Source organism: Colobus angolensis, unplaced genomic scaffold (assembly GCF_000951035.1).
Source record: "Colobus angolensis palliatus isolate OR3802 unplaced genomic scaffold, Cang.pa_1.0 Scaffold19, whole genome shotgun sequence".
Taxonomy (NCBI): Eukaryota; Metazoa; Chordata; class Mammalia; order Primates; family Cercopithecidae; genus Colobus; species Colobus angolensis.
This window is the reverse complement of record NW_012115043.1, coordinates 1,632,497-1,645,017: the sequence shown is the minus strand read 5'-3', so window position 1 is coordinate 1,645,017 and position 12,521 is coordinate 1,632,497. Positions and strand designations below refer to the sequence as shown.

The window sequence follows — 12,521 nt, the reverse complement described above, 5'->3', positions numbered from 1 at the left end:
TTTTTTTTTTTTTTTTTTTTGAGACAGGGTCTCTCTCTGTGGCCCAGGCTGGAATGCAGTGGTGGGATCTCAGCTCACTGCAGCCTCGCCTTCCTGGGATCGTCTGCTGCATTCTTAATAATTTGTAATAATTTTTGAACAAGGAGGTCCTTGCTCTTTGATTTGGTACCAGGCTTTACAAATGATGCAGCTGTTTCAATTGCTGGACAAGTCGCTTATCCACCTCAAACTTCAGTTTGCTCATCTATAAAATGAGGCTGTTACAAATACCCCTAAGGCAAATGGAAGAATTACAGGTAATGTACCCAGGACACTTAGCACAAGCCTGGCACAGAGGAGGTGCACCACAAATGTGCGGTCACTAATGGTGACTGGGTGTGCCTGCCTCTGGGCATATGTGATGGATGATGGTGTTATTCAAATGCCCTATGCATCCCTCATCACTGTGAGTCAGGCCCAACTCACTGGCTCTAATTCCCACTGTTTTTTTTTTATTTCTTTCTTTTAAGAAAACTCACTGGGGTGTGAGTGTAGAGAATGTTGTTATATTGTTATGGGGATAACTACACCTGTTTATTCAGCTCTTTGTAGAAGAGAACTGCCCGGAAGTTCCTTTTCCCTAAAATACTCAGGGAATCTCCCAAATGGTTGTGTTGGGGTGACAGCCCTGGCTGAATAGTGCCAAGGCCAGTACTTTTGGGCTGGAGGCCTTTGATGCTGGTCAGGAAAGGTAGGCTGGCAGGTACATCTGAGTTCTCTGTCCTCCGCAACGGCAACTCCAGCGAGCCAGTGGAATCTCCTGGCCTCCACTCGCCCCCATCTCCCCAGAAAAAAACAGGGAGGTGAAATATGCCCCATCTGGTAACTTCTCCAGAATGATTTTGTCTCCAACTTCCTTTGGGTGACCCTTGGGATGTGTGGGGCCGGCAAGTTTCACAAGGGAGAGCAGGCAAGTTTCACAAACAGGACAAACCAGTTTTTTTGTTTTTGTTTTTTATTTTTAAATGGAAGGATAGATTCTGAAACAGCATCGGGAATACCTGTTCCAACTCGCTTTCCATTCGCCTGTGCTGAGGCGGGTTGGAAATATGGAGCTGCCTTCCATGGGAGTGAAAGTCTCTTTCTAGGAGTCCCTGCCATGGATAAGGGAGGCGTAGCACACATAGAAAAGTAATAACGCTGCAGAAACAAGTCCAGCAGAGATGAAGCAAGCCCCGGAGGCCTGGGTGCATAGACTTGTGGACCGGCCATGGTCCAGGAACCTGGACACTCTTGGACCTGGTCCTTGGACCAGTCACTACTCCCGTCTGGTTGGCTCTCCTAGGCCTGTGTGGCTCTGATGTTTGAAATTTAGGATTAGACGGGGAGAGCACCATAGGTTGAGGAGGCGAATGAGGAAGAGAAGGCTTCGTGAGTGTGGGAGAAAGTCTCCAGAGTGAGGCTGGGCGTAGTGGCTCACACCTGTAATCCCAGCATTTTGGGAGCCCCAGGTGGGTGGATCACCTGAAGTCAGGTTTCAAGATCAGTCTGGCCAACATGGTGAAAACCTGTCTCTACTAAAAATACAAAGGTTAGCTGGGTGTGGTGGCAGGCGCCTGTAATTCCAGCTACTCAAGAGGCTGAGGCGGGAGAATCACTTGAACCCAGGAGGCAGAAGTTGCAGTGAGCTGAGATCATGCCACTGCACTCCAGCCCGGGCAATGGAGCAAAGAAAAAAAAGAAATTGTCTCCAGAATGGATGATCCAAGATGGTTTCCCCAGGAGCTCATAATTCAGATTCTTAGAACACTTGCTGGTTTTAATTTTTGTTTTGTTTTGTTTTCAAGTAGAGACGGGGTTTCGCCATGCTGGCCAGGCTGGTCTCGAGCTCCTGACCTCAGGTGATGCACTCTCCTCGGCCTCCCAAAGTGCTGGGATTACAGGTGTGAGCCACTCTGCTCAGCCTAGATTGCTTTCTTCTAGCCAGGAGTCTTCCCGGATGGTTCAGATATAACAGATGGGGTCTTTTGGATGTGGCATGCCTGGTGTCTTTGGAGGAACTTATCTGACAGGGCAGCTTTGTCAGACATCTCCTGGGTGCCTGAGTTTGGGGGCTTCTCCCTTCGCCAATGAAATGGATTATTTATTTATGGAGTACATCTGTGGCTACTCCATCCATCCACCCATCTACACGCTCACCCACCCATCCAACATTCCTTAAATACCTGCCATACTCCAGGTACCACGTTAGGAGCTGGGGGTGCCAGAAGGATGCCCTTACCTTCAGAGAGCACCCAGTGCTGTAGGAGAGACAGACTGCAGATGCCCCTAGAGGCCCATGAGGCCATCATTTCCTTTACAGTGTAGCGGAAGGGAGTGTAAACAAATAGTGATAAGGGAGAATGACACCTGCTGAGATAGACAGGGTTCTGAGAGGTGGCATTAGGACTGGATATTGAAGGAGGTCGAACACTTTAGCTGAAGAGGAGGATAGAGCAACCAGCCAGAAAAAGGATGAAGACTACAGAGAGGGTGGGCCAGGGTCGGGAAGCAGCAAGGTGCATCAGAGCTGCCAGAGTCTGCAAGAGTGGATAGAGGAGAGCAGCTGCAGAGGGACTTGGATGGTGGGCTGGGGGCTTGTGGGTCCTATGAGGACTGGTCCTTTGCTCATGAAGGATGAGAGTCTCCTAGGGAAAAAAAAATCCTACGCACTCAGCTTCTGTGCCCTGAGGGGTTTCCAGGCATGTTAACAACCACAGAAGTGGGAGCTGAGGGGAGAGGGAGGTGGGGGGCTATGTTGGAAGCAAAAAGGAGGAAGGGGGCACATGCCACACTCTTGCACCCAAAGGTAGAGTGGGCATTCCAGCTGTGGCCCTTCCAGTGCCCTTTGTACCTCGTCCTCGCTCCACGTTCCCCTGTCTGTGGTTTTGCTGCTCTTACAAGCTGTCCTCCACTCTGTTCACTCCCTGTCTCTGCCTTTGGTGTCTGGAGAGTGAGAAAGCTGACTCGTGCAGAAGTGATGCTGGCCCTGAGTAACTTCAGGAGAAGTGGGTAGAGAGGAGGGTGTGGGCATCTGGAGGCCTGAATTTCAACCCTGCTCCCCTAGACTTGCTGTGTGGCCTCAGGGCAGTCACTGTCCCCCTGTCCCCTCTGGGCCTCAGGGTCTGCATCTTCAGTGAGGGCATCTGAGACAACATCCTCTGGGTCCTCTCTGGTTTGGGCATCCTGCAATGCCAATGCCTTAGTGTCTTCTCCAAGCTTCCTCTCCCAGCTGTCTTCCTCCCCCAGGCTCCACCCCTGCCTCTCCCTCCTGCTCCATCCAGCTGTAGTTGGGCAGAGCAGGAGAGAACCACCTTCCCCTCCCAGGAGCACAGGGGGAGACCAGGAACCTCAATATTAGCTTGATAGTTATCTGATGCTTGCCTGAAAATCAGGGTTGAAATGGCATTCGTTCCATTATAAGGCAGACCATTAAGGCTAATCTCAACATAGCTTTGTCGTACCCTGAGTGGTTTTTGGTTCTTACTATCATGGACTTTGGTTCAAATGAATATGTTCCAGAAAACTGCCTTCTCATTCTGTAGCATTTGAGAGGGGAAATGAGAGAATGCATGCCTTCTTCATGGCTCTTGGAGCAAGGTGGGGGTGGCCGAGGCCCTGGCCTGCTCATGTCTGCACAGGAAAGGGCTGCCACTCTCTTCAGAAATGTCAGTTACACAGAGAGTGCTGTATATCACAAATCATTGTCCATCTCCAATGCGTCCAACCATTGATTGCTTTTTTTTTTTCCAAAGAGCTGAGTGAAAAACCCGCTGGTCAGAGCTGTGAGGGCGAGAGATTAATTTTCACTCATGAGCTCTGCTGTAAGGACAGCTTGGCAGTTGCTGAGGCAGCTCAGAGGGGTGGAGCTGACCTGGAAGGGGTTTGAGGTCAGCGCAGGAGGTAGAAGGCGCAGCAGACATGGTTCTCAGACAGAGGCTTGGCCAGGTACGGGCGTGGGGAAATGTCCACATTCCTGCAGTTCTCCAAAATCAGACAACTCCTACGCAATAAAACAACCATAAACACCGCCCCCATGTACACACACACGTGCACTCGTGCTTGCACCTCTGCAATAGAATGATTTTTCCAAAGGCCAGCTAGTTTCAAGCCCTAGTTCAGGAATTCCAGTTGCCAATCCTTCCAGCTGTGTAGTCAGGGTTTAGAACAGACTGTGTTGAATCGACCTTCCCTTAACGAAGGCTTCTCCCGCAACTCAGAGTGTCTTGCCAACCTCGTTCTGAGCAGAGACCTGACTTCCTGCATAGCAGCCCCTTAGCCCTCTGCTGCGGGACTGCCCTACTAAGCCCGAGCAGGCTGGGCTGTGGGGCCGCGCGTGGGGCGCCTCTGAGGATGCTGTGGCTGTGGCTCTGCTCTGGCTGTGGCGACATCGCGTGGCCTAATGTGGAACTGCAACTTGGTAGCGGGCGGCCCCTCTCCCAAGCTACCGGCCCTTCTGCCTTTTTCTCTCTGTTGCCGTCTCTCTTCTATTCTGCTTTTTCTCCTCTTTTCCCTCTAGACTCGGCTTTGCAGCTGGAGAGGCTGGTCCGTTTGCCCCTGGGGAAACACTTTGTCAGGCCGAGCGAAATGTTGTCTCAAGTCACAGAAAATCCATGCTTTGGGGGATGGCCTTCGCCAGCCAGAGCCAGATTTCTTCGAGTGTAAGTGGCCACAGGGGCCCTTTAAGAGCGAGCCTCTCAACCCAGAGACGGCAGGCGGTGGCAGGGCACCGGGCAGGGTCTGCTGGAGGACTAAGAAGGCCGGTGAGGCAGGTACCTGGCTCTCGGGATGGCAGGAGTGTGTGCCCTCTGCTCCAGGGGCAGAGCGGGCAGGGAAGGGTGAAGGCTGGGCGGAGTCTGAAGCTACCCAGCCTACTGCCTGAGGCAGAGGGGTGACACTTGGGAACCAGAAAGCCCAGGGTTTATATCCTAGCTCTGCTTCTTATTGACTCATCTGACTTCAGGCAAATCGCCCAGAACCTGTTTCTCCCTCCTGTTCCTATTTTCTGGACCAACATAGATACAAGGTGGGGCGGGGGAGAGAAGGGAGCTCCACGATGCATGTTTTTTAAAAGCTGCTGTTTAGTCTGTGTGACTGTACCATGCACAGTTCTAAACACCGCACGAGCATCGTTTCATCGGATCCATACAACAAGGCTGTGACGAGGCACAGTCATTGTCCCTGTGTCACCCGTGAGGATGAGGAAGTACACAAAGGTTAGTGACCTGCCGAGGTCACGTGGTTGTGAAGGGCAGAGTCAGGATTTGAACCCAGTGTGTCCCGATCAAGCTCTCCACATGAAATCACAGTGCTGCTGCCTCACCTCTCCTAGAGTTTGGATCTTTTTTGGGGGGACGATGCATCCTAGTCCCTTCTCATTGAGCGTCTCACCTGGTACGTGCCATGTGCCATGTATGACTTACAGGCAGGGTCAGCAAAGAAGAAACACGAAAGTGGGTTGGAGTGAAGTTAGAGTTTGTCTTGGGAGGCCGTGGGGCTTCTTGGGGCACACAGTGGTGTCCCTTTCCCCTGAAACGGGAATCTCTGGTGGGCCGTTTGTGCTCGGATGCCCTGAGGACTGAGTGGAGCACTCTAGCCTGGACAATGTCCACATCCTCAGACCTGATTCTGTGCTGGGTCCCTGGGATCCAGGCCTGACCAGACCTGGCGCCTGCCTGAGGAGGGTTCCCTAACTGCCTGATGTGGAAGTCCCTGCATACTCCATGCTGAGGGATACAGGCAGCAGCCAGGTTTATGGTCAGGTAGCTTTACTGGCTCATACGAGATGTGAACAGCCTGGCCACGGGAAATGCGTCTGGGTTCAGAGGAAACAGCAGATGGCATTTAAAGGAGAAAGAACAGGCTAGTGGACTGGTCCCGAGGTTCTTGGGAGCAGAGTGGGAGCCACAGCAGGACCCAGACCCCATCGCTCCAGTGTGATGAGGGGCAGAACTGTCAGCAAAGGCTGAAAGGGCCCAAATGCATGCATTGCCTTTACAGACTGCATCAGAACAGCCATCCCAAGAGCCTCAGCGTGTGGCTCTGCATCCCCTGCAGCCCTTACCCTGCAGCCCTGTGGGCCCTGAGGGAGGACACAGCCCTCCACAGTACACCTCAGCATTGATATGGGGACTGTACCTGTCCCTACTACCTGGCCTTGGTGGCCTAGCCAGGGCCCATGAGCACTTCCTTACCCAGGCCTCAGTTCAGGGCTGTGGTTTTGTGCAGAGATCCTCCTTGCCCATCCCCATGTCCTCCCAGTGTGCAGCCTGCCCTCTGTGCAGCCCAGTTCCCCGTACCCTGAGCTGCTGCCCCAGGCTGGGCCCAAGTCAGCTGAGGCCCTGTCATGTTCTGTCTGGGGGGACCTGCCTCTCAACAATCAACATCACTTGTTTTAATGTTGCTGTCAGCTGTCTTGGATTGGAGGTTGGGTAAGGGTGGCAACGAAGGAGAGAAGGAGAGAAGGAGACTTCATGTTTATTTAGTTTTCCCAAGGCAAGTATCCCTGTTTGTGGTATAAATATTCCAGAAAGCTCTCCAAGGATCAAATGCCTACTTCAACCCAGGCCTCCTGCGTGATAATACTTGGGCTCCAACTAGATAGGTGCATCTCAGCTTTTGCAGAGTGTGCCCCCCAAGAGTCTGTGGCAGGGGATCCCCCGATGCTCCCTACTCATTCCCTGTCCCTGTAGCAACTACAGTTTTAAAAGGCTCTTTGGCAGTTACGTAACTTGGCCCTCAAAGGGTTTCTGCCCAGCGCCTCCTTTCTGGCTTAGTCTGGACACCACTGCTTCCCATGGTCTGGAGATGGTGTCTCCGGAGATCTTTCTGCATCTGAAGTTTTGTCACTTCCATTGGGGTGGGAGGAATGGATGAGGCTGGTGGAGAAGCTGCTGGCCACAGGAGCTTGTACAAGAATGCTTGTCGTCTGTTGATGACCAGGCCCTCGGTGTGCATGCATGTGCGCGTGCAATTTACTGAGACTCTTTTCATTCCATTTCCTCCCCACTTTCCTTCCCTCATTTAGGTTTCTTGAAATCCAGAAGCCCAGACTCTGTAAGGTGATTCGTGTGCTCGCCTTTGCTTATCCGTACACGTGGGACTCCCTCCCCATCTTCTACAGGGTAAGGACTGGCTGCATCTCCTCTCTGCCTGTTGGTAACACCAGGAAGTCAGTGGTTTTCCTGAGCTTCTGGGGGTCACAGCACTGCAATGGGAACTGTAGAACAAAACAGGAGTCGAGACCTAGGTGAAGGGGGCCAGCCCCTCCACAGCTGTGGGTATTTCTCATCAGGTGGGACGAGAGACTGAGAAAAGATATAAGAAAAATTTTTCTTAGTACAGATCAAAATGGAATTTCTTATGTCTTCCTTTTTCTATATAGACACAGTAACAGTCTGATCTATCTTTCTTTCCCCTGCACCCAGGTGCTGCCTTGGTGGCACTTGAGGAGTGGTTAGGAGATGGCCTAAGCACAGAGGCCCTGCCTGACAATATGACTGGGGGCTCAGGAATGTCATAGAGCCAGGCAGAGCAGGCAGCCTGGGGCTGAGTGGAGTGAGCAGGAGAGCGAGCTCTGCAGGCAGGGCTCCAATACTTGCTGTCAGTCCCTGGGCCAGTTCTCTATGCCTCAATGTCCCTCATCTGTAAGCTGGGCTTGATAACACCTCATGGGCTGTGGGGAGGATTACACGGAGAACATGTAAAGTGCTGACTGTTAGCAAGAGTTCGGGAATGCATTGTTCCATCATCAAGCAGTATACTGTTAATATTGAAGGAAAAGGCATGAACGAGGGTCTTAAAGGAGCGATGGGAACGAGATGGAGAGCATAAAGGAAGAGGGTATAGTAGGGACAGCAAGTAGGACAAGAAGGGGAAAGTCCATGCACTTTCAAACCATATGGGCTTGAGTTCAAATTCTGGTCCCACTGCTCACTGGCTGTGTGACCTCAGGCAGGGCACGCAACTCTCTGAGCCTCAGATTAGTTTCCTCATCTGTACACAAGGGTACCAGCCCTCCTTTGTAGGGGGTAATGAGGATTAATCAAAACAATGGATCTGATAGGCTCTGCAGTGCCTATCCAGTACCCAGTGAGTGAAGTTTCCTCCCAGAGGCGGTGTCCTGTGGGCTTGAAGAATAAAGCCCAGATGGCAGGGCTGAGGGACAAGGGGAGGGGCTGAGCTCCACCCAGCAGCTGGGGCATTGAGCACGTTCTCTGTGCTCTGCCTCTGTGGGTCTGGAGGAGTGCCAAAGATGGGGCTGCAGCCCATTCCCCTCACTCTTTCCTCGAGGGCGCAGACCACACACGGGAAACCAAGAGCAGATAGAGCAATTCTGTCCCATGTGCCTCCAAATCAGGCAGTGCGAGTCCTGTGTTGTGACAAGCGTCGTGTGCTTCTGGCATGTGGCTGAGTCAGAGGAGGGCAGAGGGAAGGGGAGGTCCAGTTCTAAGTGCTAATGTTGATGTTGGAATCAGCCTGCCTGGATTCAGATCCTGACTTCACTTCTCACTAAGTGATATGCAAGTCACTCTCTGGCCCACTCTCCTCATCTGCAAAATGGGGAAAATGGAGTCTGCCTTATGATAATTGTGGCTCAGGTGAAATGATGCATGTAAGAGGCCTGGTTTGCTGCCCTCGGTAAGTGGTGGCTGCTATGACTGTTTATAACAATAATACAAAAACTACACTTAGCTCTGAAACAGTATAGTCGCCATGATTGATACTTTTGGATGACTCAGAAGGCCTTCCAGGGATTTCTAGGCCTTAAAGCCTTAATTAGGAGCACCAGTTCAATGGATGTGCTGATAAAAAGTGAGTTCCAGCGTGAATCCACTATACAATTGACCCTCAAACACGGGTTTGAACTTATACATGGGTTTTCTTCCACCTCCGCCACTCAGGAGACAGCAAGACCAACCCCTTTTCTTCTTCCTCCTCCTCAGGATTCTCAAAAACACTTGCTTTTCTCTAGCTTACTTTATTGTAAGAATACAGTATATAATACATATACAAAATATGTGTTAATTGGCAGTTTGTTACAGGTGAGGTTTCCAGTCAACAGGAGGCTATTAGTAATTAAGTTTTGGGGAGTCAAAGTTGTACATGGACTTTTGACTGCAGGGGGTCAGTGCCCCTTGCCTGTATGTTAAGAGTCAATTGTACTTACATTTCACCCCCAGAAAGAGTACCAACTATCTAATAGGATTTTTGTCTTTCTTTTCCTTTCCCATTCCTTCCTCCTTTCCTTTTTCTCCCCGCTTCAGTAAGTAAATAACCCAAAAGACTCTCATGAGCATTTAGGGGATTGAAATACAATAGTCTCGAGTCTCAATCGACCACACTCAGGATAGGAGTTCCGCTCACATGGTGCCTGAGTTTCCTCTCCCAGGTCACAGACCTGAGGAGGTGAGGGCCTTGGCCTCTGGAGTTTGTGTGTGTGTGCTGACATGTGTGGGTGTCAGAGCCCCCAGAGTCCCAGCTGCAGGTGCTGAGAAGGAAGAGGGCCTGCCTCAGGCCTGTCCTCTCAAGACCTGATGTTTCTTTCAACACCTGCAGCTATTCCTGTTCCCTGGGGAGAGTGCACAAAATGAAGCCACCTCCTACCACCAGAAGCACATGATCATGACCCTCCTGGCCTCTTTCTTGTACTCCGCACACCTGCCGGAGCGCCTAGCCCCAGGACGCTTTGACTACATCGGTGAGTGGGCAACAGCCCTGCTGCTCTGCTCATTGCCCACCTGGCTGGGCAGGGTCCTGTCCCGGACTCTAGCACATGGAGCTGCAAAGGGCAGGGAGGGGCAGGGAGAGAGGCCAAGGTGAGTACCACTGCAAGTTGCCAGAGGCCAGGATGTCCGCAGCAGGTGCACTGTTAGGTAGTATGGGCAGGATGAAGGGCAAGTGGGCCCAGGAGCCTAAGGCATTCTGATGGGGTATGGAGCCAGTGTGTCCTATTGTCATCCAGAACATGGATCCCATTATTAAATGAACATTGGGGCTGGGTGTGGTGGCTCATGCATGTAATCCCAGCACTTTGGGAGGCCAAGGTGGGCAGATTACTTGAGCCTGTGCTCAGGACAATCCTGAGTGATACAGTGAAGCCCTGTTTCTACAAAACACACAAAAATTAGCCGGGTGTGGTGGTGTGTGCCTGTGGTCCCAGCTACTCAGGAGGCGTTGGCTTGAGCCTGGAAGGTTGCAGCTGCAGTGAGCCACGATGGTGCACTGCACTCTAGTATGGGCGAGAGAGATCCTATCTGAAGAAAAAAAAGTACATTGGGGGCAGCCGAGGACAGGAAGAGGAAAGACAGGATGAAGATGGCTCTGAGGGTACCAGACAACAGGCGGCTATGCAGAAAAGGGAAAAGGGGAAAGCATCTTTCTTCGTCTTGAGCATGGTGGGCAGGAGGGGGCCAGGAGTTCATGGTAGAACAGTGGTTTCTCAAGGGGTGGTCGTCAGCCAGCAGCATCAGCATCATCTGAGAACATGCAGATTCTCAGGCCCTACCACAGACCTCCTGAACCAGAAACTCCAGGAGTGAAACCCAATACTCACACAGAGGCCGAGTCATCCTCCAGATGAACCCGAGCTCACTGAAGTTCCAGATGATGTGGTGGAGAGAAGGTGTCAGAGTCACGGGTGTTTCCACCTGCTGGCAGAGTTCTTTCCCCGCTCTGTCTAGGGAAGGAGGGGCGGGGCCCTGCAGAATGTGCCTCCTCTGCTCTGGCTCTGGGACTGGTTAGGAGGAGGCATCCTTGCATCACTTCTGGTGAGGATGATAAGACTTTGGGGTGAGAGTTCCTTAGATGAGTACATGGGAATCAAAGGACCAGTCATTGTCCCCACCAGGGTGGGGACCTTGCTTCTCTCCAAGCCCATTTTGTTCCTGATTTTCCATCTCCTTCCACTAAGAGATGTGGCCAGATGCAGTTTGTTTGATCTGATTAAAGTTTTATCTCTTTTTCCTCTTTTGTTGTGTCAGAAGGGGTTGTAACTAGCAAAATGCTTAGAGAACAGATTTCCAAAAAGGAGGAAAAGGAGAGGCCAGGGAATCGGAGTCACCAGCATCCTGACTGCCATGTCCACCTCCCCAGCCCCCCTTGATGAAGTAGAGGTGGCTGTGTAGCACGTTTTGGGGTTGCAGGAAAAATAGCCCTGGGCCTTCTTTTGCTACCACTCAGGTTTCTTAATAACATTTTATTCATTCAACTCTGTCCCACCTTCTTGGGCCTAGGGGTACAGAGCTGAAAAACACCCCTCTGGGGGACATTTCCTAGACAATAGTTCATGACAGATCATTAACAAGATTTGGGACATTCTCAGTCCTTAACTAACAGAGTCTGCTGGAGGTGGGAATCCCTCTCTGGCCATGAGCCCCAGGTTTCCTGGGAAGTGCTGGCCTGGCATGGTTTGGCCCACAGGAAGCTCCTCCCTATTCCTGTTAGGCAGGATTGTTGAAATCACTCTTCCTGCTGCAGCCACATTTCAGATACATCCAATGCTGATGGCTTTTTCTGTCTTTTATCTCACGCCCCAGTGGAGACAGGTTTGAGTGTCAGCTGGAGAAGGTGGCTAGTTACCACTCAGCTTTGCCCTGTGTCCTGAAAGCACAGCTCTCTGCTGGAGATGAAACCACTTTGCTGCATCACATACACATTTGGAAATCATACACCGCCCATTAGTATAGCTTGAGTAAGGCAGGCATGGCAGCTCCAGGCACACCTTCTTCCTGGAGACAGATACTGGGGGCTTCACAGCTCCCTGCTGTAGGAAACTTGTCAGACATCCACTTGAGAATCCTCAACCCTTCTACATTCTTATTCCTAACTCTGCTCCTGCTCAATAGTAGAGGTGGCCAGGCTGGGTCAAGTCCTAGGACACATTTATTGAGTATTTCTTCTGAGATAGGTCCTAAGGGTGCAACACTAAATTTTCAATTTTTCTAGAGATAGGATCTCACTGTGTTGCCCAGGCTGGTCTCAAAATTCCTGGGTTCAAGCAATCCTCCTGCCTTGGCCTCCCAAAGTTCTGGGATTACAGGTGTGAGCCACCATGCCCAGCCTTTTTATTTTATTTTTTTTAAACCAAAAGAGAATCCTTATTTAACTTTTATGTTGTATTAGTTTGCTAGGGCTGCCATAACAAAGTATCACAGACTGTTGTGGCCTAAACAACTGAAATTTATTTTCTCACAATTCCGGAGGCTGGAAATCTGAGATCAAAGTGTTGGCAGAGTTGGTTTCTCCAGAGGCCTCCTCTTTGGCTTGATGGCCGTTCTTTCCATCTGTCTTTACATGATCTTTTTCTCTATATTGTATATATATTGTCTGTGTCCTAACCTCCTTTTTTTTAGACAGAAGTCTCTGTCTGTCACCCAGGCTAGAGTGCAGTGGTGCAATCTCGGCTCCCTGCAAGCTCTGCCTCCCGGGTTCACGCCATTCTCCTGCCTCAGCCTCCTGAGTAGCTGGGATTACAGGTGCCCGCCACCATGCCTGGCTAATTT

The 12,521-nt window shown here is 51.2% G+C and overlaps 1 protein-coding gene across 3 annotated transcripts in view; it reads left to right on the top strand.

The window, feature by feature from the left end:
• Window positions 1-12,521, top strand: part of PAQR5 (progestin and adipoQ receptor family member V) — a 68,355-nt gene that overhangs the window by 51,535 nt on the left and 4,299 nt on the right. For all 3 annotated transcript variants that reach the window (XM_011940325.1, XM_011940326.1, XM_011940327.1), the window contains 2 exons: window positions 7,046-7,142; window positions 9,577-9,718. In XM_011940325.1, the coding sequence (XP_011795715.1) occupies window positions 7,046-7,142; window positions 9,577-9,718 (239 nt within the window). The remainder of the gene's footprint in view (window positions 1-7,045; window positions 7,143-9,576; window positions 9,719-12,521) is intronic.